General features: G+C 44.0%; 5 protein-coding genes, 1 long non-coding RNA gene and 1 other non-coding gene across 7 annotated transcripts in view; 4 read left to right on the top strand and 3 right to left on the bottom strand.

Moving 5' to 3' along the window:
• The window catches only part of fam234b (family with sequence similarity 234 member B), a 13,338-nt gene extending 9,276 nt beyond the window's left edge, over positions 1–4,062 (bottom strand). Inside the window, exon 1 of the mRNA XM_068718568.1 lies at positions 3,994–4,062. The gene's annotated coding sequence lies outside the window, so the exon portion shown is untranslated. The remainder of the gene's footprint in view (positions 1–3,993) is intronic.
• A 174-nt stretch (positions 4,063–4,236) lies between these two features.
• Positions 4,237–4,746, top strand: LOC137878308 (uncharacterized). The gene is made up of 3 exons (XR_011103604.1): positions 4,237–4,319; positions 4,403–4,588; positions 4,667–4,746. It is a non-coding gene; the product is annotated as an uncharacterized lncRNA (long non-coding RNA).
• A 3,008-nt stretch (positions 4,747–7,754) lies between these two features.
• On the bottom strand, positions 7,755–7,908 carry LOC137878779 (U12 minor spliceosomal RNA). Its single transcript, XR_011103641.1, has one exon. It is a non-coding gene; the product is annotated as a U12 minor spliceosomal RNA (small nuclear RNA).
• A 505-nt stretch (positions 7,909–8,413) lies between these two features.
• Positions 8,414–13,514, top strand: poldip3 (polymerase (DNA-directed), delta interacting protein 3). The gene is made up of 10 exons (XM_068719186.1): positions 8,414–8,489; positions 9,260–9,354; positions 9,444–9,919; positions 10,058–10,108; positions 10,230–10,307; positions 10,457–10,705; positions 11,232–11,309; positions 11,393–11,522; positions 11,752–11,818; positions 12,301–13,514. Exons 1-10 carry the CDS (start codon positions 8,422–8,424, stop codon positions 12,515–12,517), a joined length of 1,509 nt encoding a protein of 502 aa, XP_068575287.1. The 5' UTR covers positions 8,414–8,421; the 3' UTR covers positions 12,518–13,514.
• Positions 13,515–14,123: 609 nt separating this feature from the next.
• rrp7a (ribosomal RNA processing 7 homolog A) lies at positions 14,124–15,867 on the top strand. The gene is made up of 7 exons (XM_068719187.1): positions 14,124–14,197; positions 14,395–14,537; positions 14,624–14,749; positions 14,882–15,005; positions 15,167–15,264; positions 15,356–15,563; positions 15,685–15,867. The coding sequence occupies exons 1-7, from the start codon at positions 14,134–14,136 to the stop codon at positions 15,768–15,770; spliced, it is 849 nt and encodes a 282-aa protein (XP_068575288.1). The 5' UTR covers positions 14,124–14,133; the 3' UTR covers positions 15,771–15,867.
• Positions 15,868–16,032: 165 nt separating this feature from the next.
• On the bottom strand, positions 16,033–20,252 carry LOC137878758 (zona pellucida sperm-binding protein 4-like). Its single transcript, XM_068719185.1, has 13 exons — positions 20,193–20,252; positions 18,972–19,124; positions 18,701–18,825; positions 18,299–18,419; positions 17,888–18,022; positions 17,632–17,804; positions 17,375–17,454; positions 17,146–17,279; positions 16,873–17,056; positions 16,653–16,797; positions 16,497–16,566; positions 16,277–16,411; positions 16,033–16,190 (listed from the first exon to the last, which is right to left on the bottom strand). The coding sequence occupies exons 1-13, from the start codon at positions 20,230–20,232 to the stop codon at positions 16,048–16,050; spliced, it is 1,638 nt and encodes a 545-aa protein (XP_068575286.1). The 5' UTR covers positions 20,233–20,252; the 3' UTR covers positions 16,033–16,047.
• wbp2nl (WBP2 N-terminal like) lies at positions 19,978–24,504 on the top strand. The gene is made up of 8 exons (XM_068719188.1): positions 19,978–20,115; positions 20,665–20,773; positions 20,914–21,052; positions 21,184–21,276; positions 21,505–21,699; positions 22,190–22,306; positions 22,898–22,974; positions 23,065–24,504. Exons 1-8 carry the CDS (start codon positions 20,057–20,059, stop codon positions 23,119–23,121), a joined length of 846 nt encoding a protein of 281 aa, XP_068575289.1. The 5' UTR covers positions 19,978–20,056; the 3' UTR covers positions 23,122–24,504.
• The last annotated feature ends 213 nt before the right edge of the window (positions 24,505–24,717 follow it).

Here is a 24,717-nt window from a genome sequence, read left to right as displayed (position 1 = left end):
CCACGAATGTACAGACTCGTATATCTTCAGTCTTCCTACAGGCAGATCAAAAGCAGTACGTCATATGTTCAGAGACCGTGGAGTGAGTTTAGAAGCGGTAATGTGAAGCGCCACTACGAGACAAAGCACGCATCTTTTGAGCAAACGTAGCCACTCAAATCCGAAATGAAGGTACAAACAATGACCGATCTAAAAGCCAAAAAAGATCAGAATCCTAACACATGAATTCACCGTCCAACATTGATGTTAACAGAGAGGAATAGAGCTGAAACAAGTGGTAACAATAACCACAGATAAAGTCCCTGCACACTAATTTCTCTTTTTAGAAGAAATTAATATGGATATCGGGGCTTTTTTGATTAATTTTCTAAAATGAAGTACTTTATTTTCAGAGTCACATTTTTCAAAAGCTTACTGATATGTATTTCATTTTTTAATTCAGCCTACATCTTACTTAAGAGAACATTTATTTATTATTAGAGTATATATTATCTATAATTAATCCAGTTCAATTTTAAATCTGACAATAAATATTGTTTAGATATTATTCAACTGAACTTTCTTTATTTGATTTGACAGTCAGATGTTGACTACATACAGACGTTAATACAACTGATGGCTACTTCAATATACATGGGACTAAATCACAGCGCAAGTTAGTTACATCATTTGGTGTTCCGGACCTTTGGATGAGGAAATTCTCTCCAACTGGACCTCGCTGAACTTTAATTGAATACCCCTGCTGTAGATGCTTGGATGTCACGAAAAAGTGAAAAACAAACAAAAGAGTGAAACACGTATTAGTTAGTGATTATTGCAGCTGATAATCTTTGACTATTAAGGCCTTGTATTTTTGTTTCAAAACGGCCTAAATCATGACTGTAAGAGCCATATGAGACTTAACAAGATGTGTTAAATGATTTGTGTAAAAACAATGTTGAAATGCTCCTTTAGTCGCGCTACTGACTACGTCACAGCCAATAGCCCTCAGTTGAGGAGCAGACTGATTAACTATTAAGATAGTTTATTGACCGTTGTGACAAGTTGAGCATAGAATGTTTCTTGTAACTTTATTTTTGTTGAGTAAACCTTTTTAAATGGAGTTACTGCCTCCTGAAGAATCATTTCGCGTCAAGCTTATTGCCAAACACAGACTGTAACTGAGTGGTAATGTGGATCATCGGACGGAGGGAAGATTGCCGCTACATTTGAGTCAGAAAACGTCGCTCACGATGGAAAGAAGAAAGGATTATCATGTGGAACAAACCCTTTTGCACGGATGAGGACCAAGTCAAAGCGTTCATAATGGATAACGTAAGTTACTGTGGATGATTCTTAGGAAGATTTCGCCACTAAATCAACAGACGGAAAGCTAACGTACATTGCACGTGGAGCTAGCTAGTACCTAGCATAAAGAGATCGCTGCTAGCTTTGGAACGGCCGTCGGAACTACCGTGGCTTATATACAGTGGAGGCGGTGAATATTAGTGGAAGTTGGACATCAGCTATCTGTGGAAAATCGGTGCACACTGAAAGGAAGTGTTGGATATTAGCTTCTCATTTGAAAACGGACTGTTTTGAAGCCAATGCAGATGGTTTTGTGCACCGACTGAGACAACAGAACGGTGTGTTGCTATGGAAGATTCTGACCAAAAGAGGGCGCCAAAGCCCACTGAAAGAGCACTGGAAGACAGAATCAATCGGCTTATCTCAACTTTCAGTCATGATGAAAACAATTGAAAACCTTAAAGTTGATGACACGAATGTGAATGAAGTAGAAGATATGCTATATCAGAAATTTAGCAAAGTGTTCAAAGAGTTTGAGGATATTATTGGAGCTAGTTATTTGATATTAGTATTTTGTTATTTAATTAATAAGTAGTATTGTTTAATTATGCTAGATGTTTGCTTATTTAGATTAGATTGATTGTTTGATATATTAAGATTGTTTTTTCTCTTTAATAGTAATTTGTTTAGTTATATTATGTTTGTTGTTTAAGTACTTAGTTTTGGGTTATTTAGTTTGTTAGTTCTTTGGGTAAACACTGTGGGCACCTTTGGCTATATATAGGAGTAGGTAGATAGGACCAGCATGCACCGGGGTGGGCCTATACTTTTTTACCAGCACAGCACAGGAGAGACAGCGTGAGACAGGAGTTCCTTTGTTCTTTTTGTTTGTTTGCTTGTTTTGTTTGCTTTACCAAATAAATAAGAAAATCGGAAGCCTGTATGGACAATCTACTCTTTCCTACCTGCGTAAATTACCAACCACGGTGCATCAGTGGCGTTTGATTATTATTTGTTTTATTTTGTTTTATACGACAAATGGCCACTACAGATATTAATGCTGAAGTTACAGCTTTACTTGATGAAGATGAAAGACGAGCAGATCAGCATAATTGGTTTGAACCCATAAGAGACTTTGTGGAAAACACTGAAAACTGGTGTTCAGCAATGTGGAAGAAAGTAACAGATCAAAAATATGCCAGTGGAATTCATCTTACAAGTGATTCTCATGCAAGCAAACCTGAACACGGTAATGTTAATGCAGGAGACAACATATCTCAAGTTGGAACAAGACGGCATCGGAGTAAAACTAAATCTGGCTCATCTGCAAGCTGTCGCTCAGTAGCTTCATCTGCAACCACAGGCTCCTCAGTGTGCATTAAGGAAGAAGCAGAGCATGCAGCACTGATTGCACATCCAGCTGCATTACAAAGGAAGCAAGCGCTTGAAATGGAAACAGTGGAACAACTAGAAAATGATACTGCAATTGTGGAATCCAGTGCAAAGCTCAAGGTGTTTGAAGAATATGACAATGCTAAAGACGGCGTCAGCAGTTATGTATCGAAGAAGTGTTCTCAAAGTAAGAAAAGGGAAGAGAGAGGTGAAGCTAGGCCAACTTTGAACACTGCTGTAGGAAGACAAGCAGCACACGTTTCAAGCATAGCGGTGCAGTCCGCACAAGACACGCAACGCTTCCAATCTCATGATAACAGTCACTGTCAGTCTGGAAACAATGAAAATGGGCTGTATCAAGTCATGCAGAGACAAAATGTGATCACTGAAGTGCTTGTGAAGCAGCAGACTATGTCTTACCTCCCTTACAGGGACATTCCAGTGTTTAAAGGTGACCCTCTCACTTACAAATCGTTCATTAGGGCCTTTGAACATGCTGTGGATAGCAAAACTGACCGTTGTCAGGACAAGCTTCACTACTTGGAGCAGTATACCAGTGGGGAACCACAAGAGCTTGTTGGCAGTTGTGAGCATATGTCATCAGAAAGAGGCTACTCACAGGCCAGAAAGTTACTCCAAAAGCATTATGGAGATGAGCTGAAGATAGCCAACGCGTACATGGATACGGCATTGAAATGGCCTCAGATCAAACCAGCGGATGGCAAAGCATTAAGCGCCTACGCTCTTTTCCTGATTGGCTGTAGGAACACTATGGATGATATATAATTCATGGAAGAAATGGATAATCCTACTAACATGCGAGTTGTCATTTCAAAGCTTCCTGACAAAATGAGAGAGAAGTGGAGAACAACCACATTTGAGATCCATGAGAGAGGAAGAGGACGAGCAAGGTTTTCTAACCTAGTTTATCGACCGGCAGGCAAAGGTAGCACTGGATCCTCTTTTTGGAGATGTTGTGGAGAGTTACCAAGCCACAAAAGAAAAGGATAAAACTACAAAAGAGAGAACTGTCAGGAAAACTGGTCAAAGCGAAAGCACTTTTGCTACGGGTGTACAGGATACAACCTCAGAGACAACAGTAAAGAAAAGCAGCCCAGTAAAAGATGTTGTTACAGCTTTCCACAAGCCATGTTTATTCTGTCAGAAGAATCATGCTCTGTCTGTCTGCGATGAGATTAAAGAACTGACGAACAGAGAACGGATAGACTTCCTGAAGTCTAAAGGCCTTTGCTTTGGATGCCTTACACTGGGGCACCTTAGTAAATATTGCAAAAAGAGAATGAAGTGTCAGACCTGTTCTCAGTGGCACCCAGACATACTCCATGCCATTAAAGTTGATGATGCTGCACCAGAAAGAGTTGAAGAGAGCAATACTGAGAGCAACGCTATCTCAAGTGCCTATGTGTCACTGAGTCATGTGGAAGCACTGGTGTCATGATCTGACTTGGCTGGGAGGTGTGTCTTCTGAGTTTCAGGCTGGGTGAGCAGGTTTCTGTGGAGACCAGGGCAGAGTCTGGCTGCTGCCTGCTGTCACACCTGTTCTTCATTCACCATCAAGAACCCTACTTAAGGAGCAGCAGGAGCACCAGTCTTCGCCAGATCGTTTTACCATTCCCGTGGTAATCAGGCCAGCTCCTGTCTCTCGAGTTTTCTTTGACTAAAGAAGTTGTTGTCGTGTCTTTAACCTGTCTCCTCGTTCCAGCCTCGTTCCAGTCTCATTCCTCCCGAGTCTGACGGATTCCCTGGCTTCCTGTTGCATCTCTCCCACATCTCAGCATTACCTGGATCTGCCTCACCACCTGCCTGCTCACCCGCCGCCACACTGGAAAACACTCTCCGGCCAGTCAGTCTCTGCCTCACCCTCCAGTTGTGTTTTCACCAGCTCACAGTAAGACAGTCTCAGTTTCCCCTCTCTGGAACATTCCCCTACTTGGACGCCCACACTAACCAATCTCTCTATATCCAGTTGCACCTGTCGTTCGGACCCCTGCGTTCTCCTGGTTTCCCCAACGTTTCTCTGGCTCATGATCCAGCGTTCCTATCTCGTTCCACTTCTCTAAAAGAAAAAAATAAATCTTTTTCATACAATTGAATCCAGCATTTGAGTCCACCTCTGTTCGGCTTACACCTCGTGACAACTGGGGCTGGAGAAGGAGAATGTGTTCTAGCTCTGTTACCAGTAAAGCTGAAATCCAGAAAGAGTGAAAGGTATGTAGAAACATAGGCCTTCATAGATCCTGGGAGCTCTGCAACCTTTTGCACTGAAGAGCTACAGAAAACACTAAACCTTAAAGGAAAGCGCACCCAGTTTCTTCACGACACAATGGGTCAAGACAATTCTAACAGTCACAAATTGATGAAGAGTTGTGTTCTTTCAGACCTAGAAGTTTGTGGAATTGAAGAAAACGCATACATTGAACTGCCAAAGGTGTTTACACACACAGCCGCATCCCAGTAATGAAAGAAAACATCCCACAACAGGAAGATACTGCACAATGGCCTCACCTGAAAGACGAGCATCTCCCGCGCATTGAAGCAGAGGTTGGTCTGCTCATAGGTGCCAACATCCCAAAAGCCATTGAGCCATGGCGGGTCATACATAGTGAAGGTGATGGGCCACATGCTGTCAAAACAGCCCTGGGGTGGTTGATCAATGGACCTCTCAGAAAGGGGGAGGGGCTTAAGACAGACAGCGGTAAACTGCAGAGCTACACCGCTAATCGGATCTCAGTGGTGGAAATAAAAGAATTGCTAGTGAAGCATTACAATACAGATTTCCAAGAAAAAAAGCTGTGAAGAGAAGGAAGAAATGTCTCAAGAGGATCTCCAATTCATGCACCAAACCACCAAGGTCAGCTAAGGTGGTCGATGGACATTACTGCATGAGTTTGCCACTGAGAAATTAAACATCAGAGTGCCAAATAATCGTTGCATTGCTCAGCAGCGAGTTGATACTCTCAAGAGAAAATTCAAAAAGAAACTGAAACTTCCATGAAGATTACAAGACCTTCATGAAAAGCATAGTTGAAAACGGTTACGCCGAGAAAATAGCCACTGAGCAGCTCAGTCACAGTGAAGGCAGAGTGTGGTACGTTCCTCACCACGGGGATAAGAGTTGTTAAGATTCAGAGAGCATCCAGTGGCAACAAAGGATCTGGCAGTCAGCCTAGTACAGGACCTCCAAGACTTGTGCTCAAGAGGAGGTTTCCATCTGACCAAGTGGATGAGCAACAGCAAGACAGTCTTGTTGTCTATCCCAGACAAAGAAAGAGTTCCTGGAGTCAAAGACCTGGACTTAGGTCACAACACACTTCCCATGGAACCTGCACTTGGGGTTCAGTGGTGCACAGAGACTGACAGCTTCAGGTTCAAGCCTGTCACCAGACGTGGGATCCTGTCCACTGTCAGATCTATTTACGACCCTCTTGGGTTTTTGCCGCCGCTCATGATGCCAGTGAAGATCATCTTGCAAGACCTGTGCAAAAGGGAAGCATGGCTGGGATGATGAGATACAAAATGGACAGACAGAGGTGGCGGATATTACAGAGGAACTTTGTGCCAGGATATATCATTTTGATAATGGATGAAACTGCTCCTCGCAACTACTGGATCATTGGTTGTGTAGTAATTACCAGACTCCAGTGGAACAGTCAGACGAGTTGGTGTGAAAAACAAAACCAACACACTGGACAGACCTGTAAACAAACTCTGCCTGCTGAAGCAAGCAGTGCAAACAAGTAGACCCAAACGGAGGGAGGGAAGATTGCCGCTACAATGACGTTGATGGCGGCAGTATTTCAGTAAAGTAAAAGTTGAACCTGGTTGATCACAGGCATACCGTTTTAAGCCAGCTACATAGATTGACTTATATCTCCCATGCGATTTCAATGGGTGCTGTTTATATTCAGGGGTTTACAATCTATGTGTTAGAAAACAAGTTTTTTCTCCAGTTAATTAGAATCTACTATGATGATAAAACTGATTTATGGCAGCTGACCTATCGTAGCAACAACGGGTGTTCTCAGGAAATGTGGCTCAGCTCGGCAGCTTATTGACGGGTGTCGAACGAGTGTCGCTCGCTTGCCACAGTCCTGACGCCTGACTGACGCTTGCCACAGACTAGCCACTGCGGTGCCAGTGCCACAAGGAGGATCTCGGCCTCGCACGACCACTGAACCACTCTCAGCACCCCAGTGAGTCAGTGAGTAACGTAAAGTTACTTTGGGCGACCAGGACCGCTAGCTTGTCAGCTACGAACGTCACGTAACTTAACCGATCATTTTGATAAATGATGTTATCAGGTCCCTTGTTTTTTGTTTTAACATTTGTATCGGTGATATTTGAGTGAATTGAAACCCAATAGTTACATTTAAAAGTGAATGATGCCTCTTTTCCAGCTGCCGCCATGTTGATTAAAATAAAATCTTCATCGGCACGCAATGCATCTTGGGATATGGTGGGCGCGAAGGATCCATCAGTTGTGTCCTCCGAATCTGAAGGCTGCATTTGAAGGAGTCTTCGTAAAGGGACAGACTAGTCGCAGCCGCTGTGAAGCAACCAGCCTACAAATGCAGCCTCCGAAGGATGCAGCCACTAAATTGGGACACAGCTAAATTGGGACACAGCTATGGTTTCGTTATTAACGTCACATTATATTATTATAGATTTACATAATAGTTTAGTCTTCTATAGATAGTCCGACCATTTCATTATAACAGTTTTACCTATTAGTTTAGTTTCTTTATTTTGAACGATTTAAACAATAAAATAACAGAGATAAATAAATACCACAGTGCAGTAAGAGGCAAAAAGCCAATTGGGTTATTTGAAGCCTCTATCTATATAATATTACAGAGAACATAAAATGAATAGGCATAAGATATTACGTAGCATATTATTGATTAAGATGTTTTGACAAGGTATGTATTATATCATCAATTCATTACAGTGAGAGTAAACCTGGGCTTGTGTTTGTTATACCGACAAGTACGCTCTTACTTCATTCATCTAGCTTTGCATTTGTAATTTATTAATTTTTTACAGTGGGAGGGTACGGGGAAGGTCCTGGCTCCACGAGGCATCTCACAAAGTAGGTGAGTCACCTCAGCAGACAGACCTATGCCCCTTCAAAAATTCTTCTCGTTATGTTTACGAGGACACGGGCGTCACCCCGCGTCGTTATTTTCCTTACTCATCAGTTTAAGGCATGACAAATCAACTGTCGAAGAAGGGTATAGTCTCTGTGCCCAGATGGTCTCTGTCACGGTGCCGACTGTGGTTTGCTGGCAGCAGTTTTTTTCATTTGCATCACTAGTTGCCAGTGTGTTGAGTAATAAGTCGTAAAAATTAAATGTCAAACAGTGTTTTGAATCTTGTGAACTGTATGTATAACGCAAAACCGCAGTATTTTTTGCGACAATTTCGCGCAAAGGCTCATGGGCCGAAGAGTGTATGTCCTTTGTATTCTGGCAAAAGTAATCGATCGCAGATACTTTAATTTTAACTTGCAGTTGTTACGTTTTTAAGCAATATAATCAGTGTGTTTCAACAATAGATTGACATACTTCATTAATTTAAAGCCTATAGTCAACATACGTTGATATTAATATTAAATATTAATACAGTTCTAGACAGGCAGTTCGCGTTCTGACCCAAATCGTCTTCCGTAGCCTTAGGTAAAAAGATGTAATTCACGCACGCGCAGTGAGTCATTGTGAGAAAATGGCAGACGTCTCTTTGGATGAAGTAATACGACAGCGCGGTATTAATCTCAAGGCACCAGCTAAACGGTATTAAAACTTTCAATGAATGCACGGATGTTTGCTTATTAAGGATGGAGATGCTTGTAGTAACAATTCTAAAAGCATAACGTGAATTGAGAGCTGGTTGTAGCTAACGTTAGTTCCTTATCGTAAGCTAACGTTAGCCCATTACAGCAATCAGCGAGTGCATCGTACGCTAGGCTACGCTGTATGTATTAGCTGTAGGCCTTTCTGTGTGAAGCCATTCGTCGTTGAATTTGGAAAATTGTGGTTACGTATTCATTCAACCTCTTTTTGACCAAACAAATATTTAGTATTCGAGACAACGCATACGTTCGAAGAGCCGCGCGACCAGTCTGCTTTTGTTTGTAGCTTCACTCGCCAGGCGTAGTTAGCTAGCAAGCTAATATTTACGTTGGCATCAAAGCAAGTTTGTGGTCACACCTATTGAACAAATGTGATATCTGGATACAATGGAGTAAACTACGGCGGTGACTTGTTAAAATTAAAGTTTAAAACGTCGTATTGTTGTTCCTCCTCTACCATAGTGTGAGAAAGCGTAGAATAAATTATATTCTTATATTGTCTGTTCAAATAGCAGGGCCTAGTACGACAGCCATTATATTAGTTCTGCCTTTGAGTTACTATGTGAAAAAAAAAATAATTATATTATCAAAAGTAGCTTTCATATTGTAAGTTCTTATGAACTTTTAATTGTGGAATGGAGCACTGTCTTCACGATCCTAATAGGTGTTGCAGTACCATTGCTAAACTTAAAGAAACGTGTTGTCTTTCAGACCAATGTTCGGACGGGGAGCAGGAGGAGTTGGCAAGAGTTTTGATGCTCGGCAAAAGATTGGGGCCAATGATGTCAGACAGCGGCTCGGAGCAGGTAAACGCTCTACTACTTAAAGAGTGAAAGCCATCTGATCGGGACGTTTTGGGGAGTAACGCTAAATATACACCTCCATCTTCCCTCAGGTTTTCAAGTGAAAGATGCCAGAGAGAAGCTGGTTCTGAAGGACGCTCGCTTCAAAATCCGTGGCAGGGGAGGAGGAGGTGGTGGTGGAGGAGGAGGAGGAGGAGGAGGAGGAGGAGGAGGAGTGCAGGATGCTCGACAGATGATCAACTCACGCAAGCAGGTGCAGAATCCGTTCGGTCTCCCCGCACAGACCACGCAACCGATGGCGGCAACGCACCACTTGCAGAGCCACGCACTCGTGCCACAGATACAGATACACGCCAACAACAACAACAACAACCTCGCCGGCGTGAACATGAGGCAGTTTAACCCTCATATACAAGGACTGAGTGCGAGGGCCAGCGTGGCGCCACAGCTGAGCAATAATAAGAGAATGATGGATGCTCGTGATAGACTGAGCCTCAAGAGGAGCATTGGGGGGACACAGACGCAGTCGGGTGTTGCACCACCCTTAAAAATAACCAAGACCATCCAGGTGAGGTTAAACGAAGTTGCTTTGTTCTTAGGAGATCAGTGACACTGTCTGCTGCTGTGCTGCATGTTTGCTTGTTGGAGTCTAAAAGCACATTGAGCTGCTTACTGTACTCTAATGTTTGATTTTATTTTTTTACAGCAACGTCCAGTAGCAGTAGGGATGTCCGGTGGACTACGCGCTGCCCCACAGGTAGAGCTGTTATTTTTGTGTTCGTAAACATATTCCCCTGATAGTGAACACTACGTGTCCTTTGTTTACTGGCTAAGATTGTAAAACATGTTACTAAAATAGATCCTTTTGTCTCCCACAGCCTCTCTCAAACGAGCACGATGGCACCCACAGTAAACAAATAAAGATCACTACTGCTAATAATATGCTACAATCACGGGTAAGTGCCGCTTCATGACAGCTGACCTGACTTTACATACTGTCTGGATCAGCACAGACACTGAAACGCATACATATTTTATTGTTCATCCAGTGTCTGTTTCCCGCATTAACTGAATCACTTCCTTTCCATTCCTGTATTTCTCACAGCCCGGTTCAGTCGGCTCCACGTTCTCTATGTCAGGCCCAAGCTCCACATTCTCCATGTCGGGCCCAATCACCAAGGTGGTTAAAAACGATGCCTACACAGCCCCCCGTCCTCCTGTCCCCGTGGCCCCCACCCGGCCCAACCCCAGCATGGCTGCTACCCGGTCCTCCGCTGCAGCCTTACAGCCGGTCTCCAGGACCCTCCAGCAAAGCGCGGCAGCAGCCGGCACAGCAGCTCCTGCTCCCCCTCAGGTACAACGTCCCCCTGCTTGTCTCTGTACTGTAGCTCAGTATGCAGACCGTCCCTGCCTTTGTAGCCTGTCTCCACCCAATATTATAGTTATAGTTATTGCAAACATTTTGAAGATAAGCTCCTGAGTAACTTTTAAATCTGTGTTTTTATAATATTTGAATTATTTCCATTATATGGACATTTTTCCATGCTAGGAGCTCAGTCATGTCCCCTTCTCAGCTTTTACTTCCGTTATGCTTCCCTTCTCCTGCACCCTTACAGTAATTAAATGTAGGATTTAATACAAAGACTCTGACTTCTGTGTCCTTGGTTTCTTAACATACAGTCATTGCTCTAGGATGGCGTTTGTCGTGAAACCCCAATTTGTTTTATTCAGCCGACCACTTCGTTATGGTGACAAGAGCGCAATAGCTGTAACTCTGTTGCTGGGAAAACATCGATTTACTGGCGTGTTAACCTTACCGTAATGCTTGTCATTTTCACTTCATACACCTGACCATGAGGTGTTTTTGTTTGTGTTTCTAGCCTGCTTTTAGTCCCTTGGAGGGGACCAAAATCACGGTGAACAACCTGCACCCCCGAGTCACTGAGGAGGACATAGTTGTGAGTAAATCTCACAGTGTGCTCATGACACTTTGAAATGCTGTGGTGCTGTGATGACTCATTCGGCGTCTGTTCGTCCACAGGAACTGTTCTGTGTGTGCGGGGCCTTGAAGCGAGCGCGGCTGGCGAAGGTGGGCGTGGCCGAAGTGGTGTTTGTGCGTAAAGAGGACGCCGTGAGCGCATACAGGAAGTACAACAACCGCTGCCTGGACGGTGAGTGCCAGTAGCAAGGACGCTCGGGTCAGAACCTCTCTGGGTTTGGGGCTCTGGCTTCTGTTTTGCATGCAGGTCAATGACTACAACAGTGAGTCTGCTGGTTAGGGCCGTCCATGTGTACGTTTGTTGGAGAGGATAGACGAGTTGGATGCATTTGGCATCACAGATTGGTGGAGTTTGGGTGTTTCTGTTTTGTTCTTATCGTTTCTTCTCGTCTCCCCCTCAGGGCAACCCATGAAGTGTAACCTTCATATTCAGGGAAACGTCATCACTTCGGATCAGCCCATTCTATTGTGAGTCCACAGGGCTTCATTCCTTCACTTCAAATGAATCTGTTGTTTAATGCACTTTATGGAGGATATTTCTCATGAGCCGTTATGTCACCCTGAGATTCATGTAGACCGTTTTACTTCTCTTTAAGTTTAAAGAATAATGACTAAACCTTTTATTCAATTTGCCTTTTACTCAACTAGCGACCATCCAGGCAGCTTTGGATCATTATCCTACTTGAATAAGCATTTGCATGTTTGGCAAATATTCAGTGTTACATCAGATAAGACATTTTGTGATTGGGTTATTCAGTCCAAGTAATGATATAGTGTTTCTGAATGACCACTCCCAATGCATACTGATAAAAAGTAATTCACTTCATTTGAAGTAATTTGGTTTAGCTTCACTTTGACATTGAATATTCAAAAGGTGAGAAGTGGGACCCTGCATATTGTTTTACACCTTTTGGTTCATCTTGGGACATTTTCTCCTCGACTCCCACCAGGAGGCTCAGTGACACTCCAGGAGCAAGCAGCGGCACAAAGAAAGACGGCCTGCCCCCCTCCTTGTCTCGCCCCGCCGGTCAGCGAGCCTCCTCTCAGCCCACCCCAGAGGTGGACCCTCAGACCATCCTCAAGGCTTTGTTCAAGTCCACCGCACAGTCCACCTCCACCGCGGAGCCCCCCAGCTCACAGGCCACTGCCTTTCGCATCAAGATATAGCTCGTGTCTAGTGTGAATGTTTCGTTTATAAAAACATATTGCTCCATTCTGTGTTTCACGTACAAACCGCGGTTTTCATCTCGACAGCCCACATTGTCTCATATGAAACAGATTTTTACACATTTGATATACGTGACTCCTCTGACCGGGAAAATCGTGTTCTTGGTTTTTGTGGCATCCAAACGTTACCAGTGTGTTCCAGATATGGGCGAGTGGATGGAAATATGATGTGATTTATTGTTTTAACCCAACGTGGTGGCGGATGCCAAATCAAACTGGATGTGTAGGGTTTTCTTTAATGTTTTCGTCAATTCAGTAACAGCCCATTTGGATATGTTGAGGTTTTTTTTATTTTTATTTTAATACTCCCGTTTATCTCCACCCACCCGTGTGTCCCCCTCAAAAAAATGGGCACGGAAAAGAGCCTGATACTGAGCAGCATTGTCATTATGACAGAAACATTGTGTTTAAGGCTCTGTATATCCACACAGATGTGTGCAGTTATATTGTCTGTGCCTCTTTTCACGTTTTTCTGTGTGCACACGGACCTTAGAAATACAATGGAATGTAGACCAAACTAAAAGTAGAAGAAACAACACCGTACAGTAGATACTACGTCTGTCTGATCTACGTAACTTCAACCTGACGAGAGGTCTTCTGAGCCAAAATGGCCGAAAACACTTGGATGAGTAAATCAGGGATTGACTGAAACTATAATATCACAATTTTCAGTAAACCACTTTTCAAACGGTCATTTTACGTTATTTAGTTTGTACCATCCTTGTGGCAACCAGATTCCTGTGCTCTACTTGCGACTGATTTTACTTTGTTGTTGAACTTTGAAGCAGTATGTGTGTTATTCTTCCCTAGTATACATTACACCTGATTTACATTCAAAGACTGTAAATCACTTTCTGTTGCTTCCTGGGTATCAGTCAAGAGACTAGAGAGGTTGGCTCTGTCTGTGAAATGTCGCCATTAAATATTTAGCTTTGTAGATGTTGTCTGCGACTCTTCTTTCCTGCCTACCATGTGATCATGATGCCGTCTAAAGGCTGTTCTGACATACAACCTTTAGACTTTCTGAAAATGTCAGACCGGTAATGAAATGACACATATTTGCAATTGCTATCACTGTTAATCCAATATTAAGATGACTGTTTTTATTCTTTTACCTTGGCCATGAAATTTAGATTGCTTGCTTATGGACATCTAAGTCAAATTTATAACTAAAACAGCCAAATCAAATTATTTTGAAGCTGGAATACTCGATAGCTGATGTGCACAAAATTAAACTAAAATAGTTCAAGTTTATCTTTAAACAAATAACCAAAATTACTCCTGTAATTTAACTTTAGTAGCAGAATGTCTTTATTAATGGTTGTGTTGAAGATAGTAATGTAACGTTGCTTTAAATTCACCTTTTTACAAGACAGCTAATTAATTTGAAATTTAAGATGTTGGGAAATTCTTGAAATTTTTCATTGGTAATAAAAATATATTTATACATCGACGTTAAAAATAAATGTACAATCTGGTTTGTGTTCGTATTTATTAAATATATAAATTCCGTACTTGGTTTGTGTTGTACTTCCGGTGTGAAAGGTCATAGCAAAATGGCGCCGTCCAAGAAGAAACATGCCAGTAGCCAGTCTTGTGTTATTCCCGGAGGATTCACAGGTATTAATTGACAAAAATAAGAATATTCAGTCCACATTTTTGCTAACATACCGACTTATCGTCGGACGGAACTTTTTCTTGTGGTTTTACTGGGTCTGGGTGGTCGTTGAACGGCTGATAATTACTCATAAAAGTTACTGTACCGAGTCATAAGTCGGCTCTGGCTTCACGTTTTCCCCTCCTGTGTCTCTTCGCAGAGCTCTCTTTACGGTTCAGCTCAGACAGCGTCGCTGAGCACAAGCTGTACCTGAAGGAGCACAAAGTACGAGCAGAGAAGAGTTCCCACAGACCGCTGGACCGGACTCTGTTTGTGCTCAACATGCCCCCGTACTGCTCAGAGGTACCGTTCATTCAGCCGTGTGCTCTACAGGATTTGTCCAATGAGGATATTAATTGCGTCATCATTCCTGTCGTTTGTGTTTTCAGGGTGTTGTCAAAGAGCTGTTCTCGCAGTTTGGCTGCGTTGAGTCCGTGGAGCTGAGGGACCATCCGGGCTCCTCAAAGGAGTCCGGACCCAAGCTGTCCCGGTTCTTTAAACCGGCTGATAAACAGGTTGGCATGCATCGCTGCTGAGCTCTTTTTCTGCTGTAACACCACGAGCAAAGTTTCCCTGTGCTTGTTATGTGCGGTCTCTTCCAGGTCGTGATCTAACCTTGTGTGTCTCTCTGTCTGTCCCCCCTCCAGGGTTTCAAAGTGGGCTACATCGTGTTCCAGAACTCCTCCAGTGTGTCTGCAGCTAAATCACACCCACACGACGTACCTCTGGTGGTCTGCACAGAGCAGCGTCAAGTGAGGACCGGCGCACAGAGTGAGTGATGCATTACTTTCTGTTAATGCAGGGTTCTATATCTTCTCATGTTGTGACTGTAAATGGGGATCTAGTATTACGGCTTCAATGCGAGTCAGATCCTTGTTGATCAAATTCAAACAGAACAGGCTTTTGACATTTGTTTTCCTTTCTTACGGCAGAATGGATTCAGCAGTACACAGAGTCCTTTAGTCATCCGGAGAAGCTGCAGCAGATAGTCGACTCCTTCATGGAAGGCTATGACAAGCGGAAAGAGGAGGTGAGACCTGCGCTGCTCTTCCTTTTCCTTACGCCCGTCTAGTCCATGTTGTGAACTCAGTGTGTTTTTTTTTTTCTTTCTTTCGTTACAGGAAGCGGACAGGCAGAGGGAGGAGGCCGAGCAGCAGCAAGAGGACGAAGAGGGCTGGGTGAAAGTCACCAGGGGACCCAAGGGCACCAAGGGCCGCCCCCACAGCGAGGCAGCCAACAAGAGGACCCTACAGAAAGAGATGAGGAAGAAGAAGAGGAAGGAGCTCCTGAACTTCTACACCTGGCAGCACAGGAACTCACAGAAAGAACGTAAGTGCCCAAGTTTGTTCTTCATCTGCAGGTTGGATGTTGTCCTTATTGTAGAGTGAAGGAGATGGAAACGCCTTTATTATGGCTCACATAACAAATATTCGGTTTCTTTTTTTTCCAGATATTGCTGAACTAAGGAAAAAGTTTGAGGAGGACAAACAGAGAATAGCTCTGCTGAGGGCACAGAGGAAGTTCAGACCTTACTGAGTCGACTGCTCTGACTTTACATTCCTCATTTCACTGCGTTTGAGCTACATTATAACCCTGAGCTTCTTTTGTTTCAATAAACTATTATTCTCACAGACTTCTTTTCATCATTATTGAATTACCAGCCCCTCACAAAAGACATTTGGGAAATCACTGATGTTGGTAGAATAAAGTATTTGATTAAAAAGGGGACTTGCAGGACCAAGTACCAATGCCAATTTGAGCTCTGGATTTTCTGATTAACTACAAAAACACGTTTGAATGCACGTCAGAAGTTTTATTGAGATAGTTTGTCAACTTCAAAAACTTGCGGTGCTTCTGCCTTCTGCCGCTTCCTGCTGCTCGACCATAGAGTGAACACCAGGATCAACACCAGGGAAGCGCCGACACCAGAGAGAATAAACACCGTCACCTGAAACACTGAGGGAACGGAGAAAAACATTAAATTCAACGATCCACTGTCACCTGCCAACTATAGTCTCCATGTGTCCCGAGCCAGGACTCACTCGTCTTCTGTTTCACGCACTGGTCGTCCTCCAGTTCAGTGCGGTTCTGTCCCAGCAGCAGCGGTCCCAAAGAGACCAGCTGCTCCTGGTCGGACCGAGGCGTCGCCTCTCTTCTCCGTCTCTCACCCTCAGATGCTGTGGGAGGAGAGGCGGGAGTAAACCGCGTGAACGTGGCTCGCACGAGTGGACGAGAAGAAAAAGCGTGCTGTAATATACTCACAAACGATGGCGCAGGGCTGCGCGCACTCGACGTCGTTTGTGCAGATTTCCACCCAACAGTAGAAGTACATCTAAGTGAGAGATCACGCACATATGCAGAGACGAACGTTTTTATTTTATAAAAAAAATAAAATAAATGTGGATGTGATAATCTTACTTCCTCCACACTCGGATGGCCTGTATGAGGGTCCAAGAAGGCGAAGGTCTTGACGTTAAACCTCCTGAATTGGGAGTGGGAGGTGGTCTTCCTCTGGTCGCCCACGGGGACAGAGCTTCTCATGTTATCCAGAGGGTTGGGGCATCTATCCAGGAGGAGAAACGCATGCGAGTGGTTCAAAGGTCGTGTCAGGGTGCTGCTGCAGTGGCCTCCACCTTACCCGTCGTGGAGAAGCGTCCACGCGGAGTGTCTAGACGCCGGGTAGGCGAAGCAGTCCCGTATACGCAGGGACAGCGTGGGATCCGGGGACGGCTGGGTGATGGAAATCTCCACGTATACGGCCTTGCGCAGCGGAAAGGTTATCGGAAGCTGGTCCTCGGGAAAGAAGGAAGTGAAGGACGCATCTAGAGGAATAAGACGTCACAAAGGCGGTGGCTAAGGCTTAGTTCTAAAAGGACTTGACAACGCGATGAGTGATCTCTGTTTTTATTACCTTGGGCTATCCTCATCTGCACTCTCATGGACCCCAGTGCAATCGCAGGCGGAGGGTTGGTCACTGGAAAGAAGGACCGCAAGTCTGCCGCACGCTTTACATGCGACGCGTCATATTCACACCGGACCTGGACGCTGAAGACCCCAGACTTATTAACATGTCATCACCAGAACACCTTTCTGACCTGTAATCACTCTGTCAGAGGCATCGGAAAAACAAAACAACTCGCCTAAATGGAGACGGTTTGGTTGTATTTTTTCTATGCGGCTCCTCCACTTCCACCTCATAGATCTTCACGTCTCCGTCTACCTAAAAAGCCAGGCAGAGGAGAGAGGATTCAGACATGCATCAACTACTTTATGCAGTGAAATCAAGCTTTCATGTCGTGTGATAACACTTCAGGAAGACAATCAGCGATGTAAACAGTGCGTTCTTTTGTCCAAATGCTAGACAATCTTATGTTGGACTCCTGACGCGTAGCATTACCTTCATCTTTGCACCACAGTCCATAACTCCGATCTTGAAGATAGCCGTGTCTGGGGTGGTGGCCGCGGGGGAACACCGTGGCTGACCCTTGACCGTGAGGCTGCTGGGATCGATGGGGGGGTCTGTGTCTGTGGACTTCACTGAGAACACAAAGTGTCCATCCAGAGAGCAGGCTGCAGGGAGAGCCAACGCGTGTTACACTTTAAAACAAAAAAAATCCCTTCCATGTAAGCAGCGCTTCACGTGATAATCTTACCGTTGGGTCTGTAGTAGCAGGTTGATTCCTGAGCGTCGTAGCAGCATGCCAGTTTGTAGCAGGCGTCGCTGGAAATGCTTCGCGGGCCACAGGCCAGTTGTAGAGCTCTTTCTGTGTCGCAGTTTCCAGGTAACGCTGGAGAAGAGCCACGTTGTAAGTGTCCTAAACTGACGCAGCAAATTGTGCCCACACCCTCTCTGTATTGCAAACGACAGGTTACACCACCCGATGGCGTCACTTTAAGGCGAAAATAAATGATTCAGAACTCTTGACCAGGCTCCAAAAAGGGAAAATGAGCCAGTTTAAAGTTTCGATTGATGGAAACGGATGAAAAGATGAGCACCGGCTGCAGACATAGAAGACATAACGGTGTCAATAAGCTTGTTGCGCTCATCGGCTGTCTCCACTCACGTGTTGGGGTCAGTCGAGTCCTCTCACTTTGTCTCTTTATCAGAGGACAGCTGATGTTTACCCTCAGCCATCGATCCTCTCCTGTCAGCTGTACCTGCAGAGGGATGACCACTTTGCTGCCCTGTGGATCAAAAGGTCATCACAATGTGGATGTTTGGAAGCCATACGCACTATTTTACATTTACATGTGTGCACAAAAACACAAAGGGAATATTGCCCCTTCTGTGATCTTCTGTGGACAGAAAATGGGAGGCACATTTCCATATTGAGTCTGGGGCTGAAGACATTTGTGTGGACACATTTCCATGAATGTGTGATTGTTTTTACAGATATTATTTCTTACTGATATTGTAGCCCCTCCTCTCCCCACCTCACTAAATGTCACACAGTCCCTTATTTTACCTTAATCTGTGCATAGCAGCCGTCATATCTGCTCAAGAAGGAGAGGTTGTGGTTCTTGTCTCTGCCCAGACTCACTCCACAGGACTCATCAGATTTAAGCAGTGGTATCACGGCCCCTGTCATGTCTAAGAAAACAACAAAGTAAAATATTCCGATATAATATTGATAGATCCAATGCAAATGTTGAGAGACTATTTGGGGATTAAACGATTGTATGTTTGTCACCTCAGGGGTTGGAAACACAGGATTGCAACACAGAACGCGATCTCACCTTTAACATGTATATTACTTTTGACCTGCGGGGCAAACACGGCTCTTATCCTTCCAGTGAAGCAGGTGACTTCGGGCATGGCGAGCTGCGCAGGTGTTTTCTTCACCTGGTCGGCTGAGGAACACCGGCAGTGTTGAGCCACGACGGCAACAACTAAAGTAGTCAATAAACGGTTTGCACGGTGAGAAATCATTTCACGGTTTTTGCTGTCGGACATATGTCACGTGCTTCATTTGGACGCGAGGAAGGGGTCACGTGGCTTCTGTTAATTAGCGTTAATTAGTTCGAAGCCTGCGTCGTCCTCCGCCAACGCACGAGAGCGTCACCACGTGTAGGTAATGTACTTGTTGCCATTCATGTAATAAAAAAAAATTTAAAAAAAGAGAAGGTTGGAATTATGTCACAGTTGTACGCCCTGAATGGCTGCCGGGTTAAAGCGGCGTTGAGAAGTAGGTCAGACTGAGCTGGGAATTGATAGAAAGGTCAATGTTTAAATAATACATATCATGATGAGCGCATGCCCGTGTCCTCAGGGAAGCCATTAAATGAGATTATTGCGTAACTCAAAGGTCTTGTCAACCTCTCTCCCTCTCCCTATGGCAATGCTTGTACTCATCTAATAATTATTACACACACACACTTTTAAACCTGTATTCACTGTTGCATGATATTGAAACCAGCTGCATATCAATCCGCGTGTACAGGCTTTCATCTGCTTTATACAGCATGTTATTCCTGTTTAATTATGGGATTTAATGACATGATGATTCTGCCTTTACTTAAAACGCATTCTCGAATATCATGATTTTGTTTTTACAACGGTGATGACTTAAATTAAATTGGACCAAACTATTTACAAACTCGATCAGAAGTGGAACAATGAACAAAATGATCGAGTTCCATCAGGAGTCCGTGTGCTTCATGATGTTGACATGATGTTGACCGTCGTTCTGTCGGTAAATCACGAGTTGTTAAACCGCGTCGTGGCCATGACGTAACGTCCGTGACGTTTCTGAGGCATCCCCGTCGGGCTGACTAACAGACTTCACCACGGAAAGCAGGCGAAGACGAGACGTCTCCCAAACATGGCTTTGAACCGGAATCATTCGCAAAACGGTGGCGTTCTGATCAACAACGGAGAAAGGTACGTGTATTATATCGCGTCCGCGGTGTTTGTTGCATCAACTAGCCAGCTGTCGCCTCTCTTTGCGGCTTGTTTACCTTTTACTTTCCAGTGCGTAGTCAACATCATGCTATCCATCAGCTAGCCTCCCGCTAGCTGGCCTGGTTAGCATAGCTAGCTAACACATCAGTTCGATTGTTGACGCTTGCCTTCGCCGCGTAGGTCATTTTGGGGCAACTCAAATATCGTGTTTACTGTTCTAAACTTAGGTTATATGATGTTGCTAATAGCCGACTCCATGGCCTCCGCGTATTGGTTTCGCTAGCTAGCTGTTAAGCAAGATGGCTAACTTGTAACGTTAGCCAACCAAAACAGGAAGCAGCGGTAGCTTTCGAATGAATGTTGACATAACAGTTATTTTATGTTGCGTAAAGTGGGTTAGCTGCACATTGTTAAACACAGTAGGTCCGAACAATTGTCTCATGCACATTAATACTCTTCACGTGATTGCATCAGTAGAAATTCGTTGCAACAGGTTACTTTGTTTTCACCTGCTGCTTCTTTTCCCAGTGTTTTAAGGGAATGTAAGAACGTGGAGCTGTCATTCAGCGATGTCAGCGGAAAGACAGAGCTGCTGAGGGGGACCAAGAAGGGCACCATTTACCTCACACCATACAGGGTACAATTACATCAACTATATTACACTTAAAAATGCTTCTGCTGTCTTCTTGATTGGGAAGTTGGCAGTGTTCACATTCCTATACATCCTGTAGTAACTCTCCCCAAACCTCTTCTCTCTTCCCTCACCCACTGGCGTAGTTGATGTTTGTGTCCAGTAATACCAAGGATTGCTTGGGTTCAGCCATGTTCCCTTACTACCGGATGAAGGGCTGCAGCATTGAGCAGCCAGTCTTTGCTGCAAACTACATTAAAGGGACAGTGTCAGCTGAGCCTGATGGTAGATGGCCTTTTTGTTTTTTTACTTATAACCAATATGATTTGATTTGTTGTCAACACAAAGGGACCGCGCTATAAAAACACAAGTGTAGATTCTGTATTTGTTCCAAACGTAGTCGTCTCTCTCATCAGGTGGCTGGGAGGGCCAGGCCCACTTCAAGATGTCCTTCCCCAGTGGAGGAGCCATAGAAGTGGGACAGCATCTCTTCAAACTGGCCACAAATGGTTTGTATGCTAGTTTCTGTAATCACCGTGTCCCTCGTCTTCTGATGCTAGATATTCATTGCATGCTCCTTAATAGTATTTCAATCCTGCACCAAAGTAGCAGTACAACTGTCAAAGTTACAAATCTTAGCAGTAGAGAAGTATAAGCAATAGATGTTTGTTTTTTTTAAAGTGAACACCCATAATTCTTAGAAAATCCTGTTTTATTTTTTATTTTCTCTATTTCAGCTTCTCGCGCCGCTCCTGCACAAAACGGCGCCGCCTCTTTCGGCTATCCTTCACCTGGAATGATGAACGGCTATGGCCCACCTCAGCCTCCTCCTGCATATCCTTACCCCTCCCCTCCCCAGCAGAATGGATTCTACCAGGGCCCTGACCCTGCTGCTGGAAACATGGGCTACCCCATTCCAACAGCTGCTGCAGGTACAGCATCCAGTGCTTTCTAATATGACATTTGTATGTCATTTTGAAGTTGGTCAAACAGTAAGTGTAAATTAATTCAGTAATCTTAACTTGATGTCCACTAGATGTCTTTCACTTTTTGTTTTTCGTACTTTCACATTCAATACCTTTTTATTTTAGTCTAGAAAAGGCCTGTATATACTCTTAAGATGAGCAGATACTGTAATAGTTTATAGCCTTAAGTCTGCATATGCAGTGCACACACACACTTTCATATTATTTTTTTTTACACGTTTTTCATCAAATGTCCTCAATGCACATAAGTAAAAAACCTCAAGGCACAATTTTGTCATTTCTCTCCCTCCCTGTTCGCGTTTAGTTTTTTTCCCTTGTTTGTCATATTTTGTTTGTCTTTGCTGTGCAACTAATTGCTCACACAGACTTTAACCTCCTTGATCTTGAAATTCCATCACACCTTTTTTTTTTCCTCCTGTTGTCTTCTGTGTTCCAGGAATGTACCCAGCTGGATTTGACTACATGGCCCCACCTCCCCCCTACCCAGGACCTCCCCAAAATTGGGCTGCACCCCCCCAGAACTGGGCAGCAACAGCACCACCACCACCTCCAGGTCTCTCTCTCTCTCTCTCTCTCTCTCTCTCTCTCTCTCTCTCTCTCTCTCTCTCTCTCTCTCTCTCTCTCTCTCTCTCTCTCTCTCTCTCTCTCTCTCTCTCTCCCTCCTTTTATTTTTCCTCTCTGTATGTCTGTGTCACTGCACCCGTCAGATCTAATCCGTCTGCCTCAAAGTGAATCACTTCGTTGCACACCACCCAAAAAGGGGTGCTGATGTCTCATCCGCTACCCATCAAAATTCCGAAGGATAAACAATCTCCCCTCTACCTCCCCGTACAATATTTCTAACACCTTGTGGATTTCAGTGAAAGCAGTCTCACCCTGTGCGCTGTGTGCGAATGTCAATTTGGTATGTTGCTATTTTGAGACGTGCTTGAGTAGGACGATCGCCTCGGTGCGTTCTCAGGGTGTGCCTGTAGATTTTGTCTCAATGATTCCTGGAGCTGTCATGTTGCTGTGCTTTGTATTAGTAATACTGTGCCCCTCGCGTCATTTCCCCCTTGCAGTGTTTGGAGCTGCAGCGTCTGTTCCTAAATATGCTCGGCGTTCATCTCCGTCTGTCTTTGTCGCGTCTCGTTTCTATGCACAGGTAACTCCAAGGCGGCGGAAGCAGCTGGCAGTGCGTATTACAATCCCAGCAACCCACACAATGTCTACATGCCCATGGTAAGCTGCTTCACTTACCCCCCCCCCCCCCCGTTAAAGTTGTATCGAAGTGACATCTTTTGTTTCATTTTCATTTTTATTCCCACGCAGGAGCGACCTCCACCGTATGCACCGTATCCAAACTCTCCTGAGAAGAAAAGCAACTGAAGCTCGGGCGCCATCACTTCAACGACACTCCTCTCTCTCTCTCTTCCTCCGTATCTTCAATAAATTCTAAAGCGAGGGGTAATGTCGGAGGATACAGGACCCACTCCACTGTAGAGTACAGCAAAGGAAATCCAAGTAATGGAGGGTCAAAGATGTCAGTGATAATTCACCAATGAATTAATGATATTTTGGATACAGGAATAGCATACAAAGCAATTACATCTTTTAAATACCGTTTTCGCTTACACTTAAGTTCATTTAACAGGATTGACAACTTGTAACTCTAGCTAGACTCGCCATCATTAACATTCTCAATGATTTATTTCCGTCTAATTCTCTAGCGCGTGGGTAAGGGCGCCTAAACTGTCCTTGTGGAGAGCTGAAAGGAGGAGGCATTATGGGGAATGTATTTTTCAGACCGATTTTATTACCAAAACATTTTCCGGCAATTTCTTGATTGCAATTCCTGTAGTTCTTAACAATAGCTACTCTTATTATAAAAGGTTAAATATTTTTGCAGTATCATTGAAGGTGCCGTGTGTGTGTGTGTGTGTGTGTGTGTGTGTGTGTGTGTGTGTGTGTGTGTGTGTGTGTGTGTGTGTGTGTGTGTGTGTGTGTGTGTGTGTGTGTGTGTGTGTGTGTGTGTGTGTGTTTCCTTCCTATACAGTTTTGCGTTGAGTAGTTGTCCGTATACAAAACCAGAACTGGGTTGAATTGTGTTTAGTGATCCAGTATCTGACTGACTCTCCGACAGGTTCCCCTAACATAAGCCCAGTGTGGTCCTGCACTACATCGGTTACATTACGTACCAAGTGATTCCATTCCCCGTCTCCATCATGATGTGTTATGTATTTTTTGTTATGAAAAGGAGCAGTGCGTTGTTTTAAACCGGGGGATCAGATGGCGTTCTGTCATAACACGTCTGCAGGATGTATGTGCAATAATTCAACCTCTCATAATAAGGTTAAAGGTGACAAGCTGGGGGGTTTACCGGAATGACCCCGCGCTCTACTGCTACAGTAGCTTCTATTGTATTCATGTATGCAACGCCGAGCTGAAGCCAGAGCTCTGCTCTCTGTTTAATTACACCAGTGTGGGGTTACAGGGCCACCGCGTTATACTAAGGGCCCGTCAGTGTTCAGCCTGCTGTTGAACCTTCTGAAAGCAAACCATTTATTCCTGATTTAAAGTGGGCTGAAGAGTTAACAACTGCTTTGAAGGACTATTTGCACACAGTTGAAGTGGATAGAGAATTTCTTTTTTTTTTTTTAGTTTGCTTGAATTAATCAAATGTCTGTATATTAATATCTCTTTTGCAGTTCTTATTCCTTTTGCTGAATTTTGTCTGTCAATTAAAATCTAATAAATGAGTCATTTATTGAATTTTGATGTTTGTCATTTGTCTGATCTTACATTTTTATTGATCTAATCCTGGATTAAATATCTTAAATATCGAATTGACGTTTGCTAAATTCTTGCCGCATACATCCAGGTATGCCTGTTTTAACATTTAATCCATGTGAATACGCCCCTTAACCACAAAGTTAAATGGTATCATTCATTACGTTGCTGTTACTTAGATTAGCTGCTTATTGC

This window comes from Cebidichthys violaceus, unplaced genomic scaffold (genome assembly GCF_023349555.1).
Source record: "Cebidichthys violaceus isolate CVI_PGR_0920_01 unplaced genomic scaffold, fCebVio1.0.p SCAF_23, whole genome shotgun sequence".
Taxonomy (NCBI): Eukaryota; Metazoa; Chordata; class Actinopteri; order Perciformes; family Stichaeidae; genus Cebidichthys; species Cebidichthys violaceus.
This window is presented reverse-complemented; position numbering and strand designations above follow the sequence as displayed.

Bases quoted from the DNA above. Each gene is read 5' to 3' on its own strand.
- poldip3 (XM_068719186.1), top strand. From the start codon at position 8,422: ATGGCAGACGTCTCTTTGGATGAAGTAATACGACAGCGCGGTATTAAT. The intron at 8,490-9,259 runs GTATTAAAACTT...GTTGTCTTTCAG, and splicing joins CTCAAGGCACCAGCTAAACG to ACCAATGTTCGGACGGGGAG. The intron at 11,819-12,300 runs GTGAGTCCACAG...GACTCCCACCAG, and splicing joins TCGGATCAGCCCATTCTATT to GAGGCTCAGTGACACTCCAG.
- rrp7a (XM_068719187.1), top strand. From the start codon at position 14,134: ATGGCGCCGTCCAAGAAGAAACATGCCAGTAGCCAGTCTTGTGTTATT. The intron at 14,198-14,394 runs GTATTAATTGAC...GTCTCTTCGCAG, and splicing joins TATTCCCGGAGGATTCACAG to AGCTCTCTTTACGGTTCAGC. The intron at 15,564-15,684 runs GTAAGTGCCCAA...TTTTTTTTCCAG, and splicing joins CAGGAACTCACAGAAAGAAC to ATATTGCTGAACTAAGGAAA.
- wbp2nl (XM_068719188.1), top strand. From the start codon at position 20,057: ATGGCTTTGAACCGGAATCATTCGCAAAACGGTGGCGTTCTGATCAAC. The intron at 21,277-21,504 runs GTTTGTATGCTA...TCTCTATTTCAG, and splicing joins CTTCAAACTGGCCACAAATG to CTTCTCGCGCCGCTCCTGCA. The intron at 21,700-22,189 runs GTACAGCATCCA...TCTGTGTTCCAG, and splicing joins CATTCCAACAGCTGCTGCAG to GAATGTACCCAGCTGGATTT.
- LOC137878758 (XM_068719185.1), bottom strand. From the start codon at position 20,232: ATGGATAGCATGATGTTGACTACGCACTGGAAAGTAAAAG. The intron at 18,826-18,971 runs GTGAGATCGCGT...TTGTTTTCTTAG, and splicing joins AAGTAATATACATGTTAAAG to ACATGACAGGGGCCGTGATA. The intron at 17,057-17,145 runs GTAATAAAAACA...TTATTCCTCTAG, and splicing joins GCAGATGAGGATAGCCCAAG to ATGCGTCCTTCACTTCCTTC.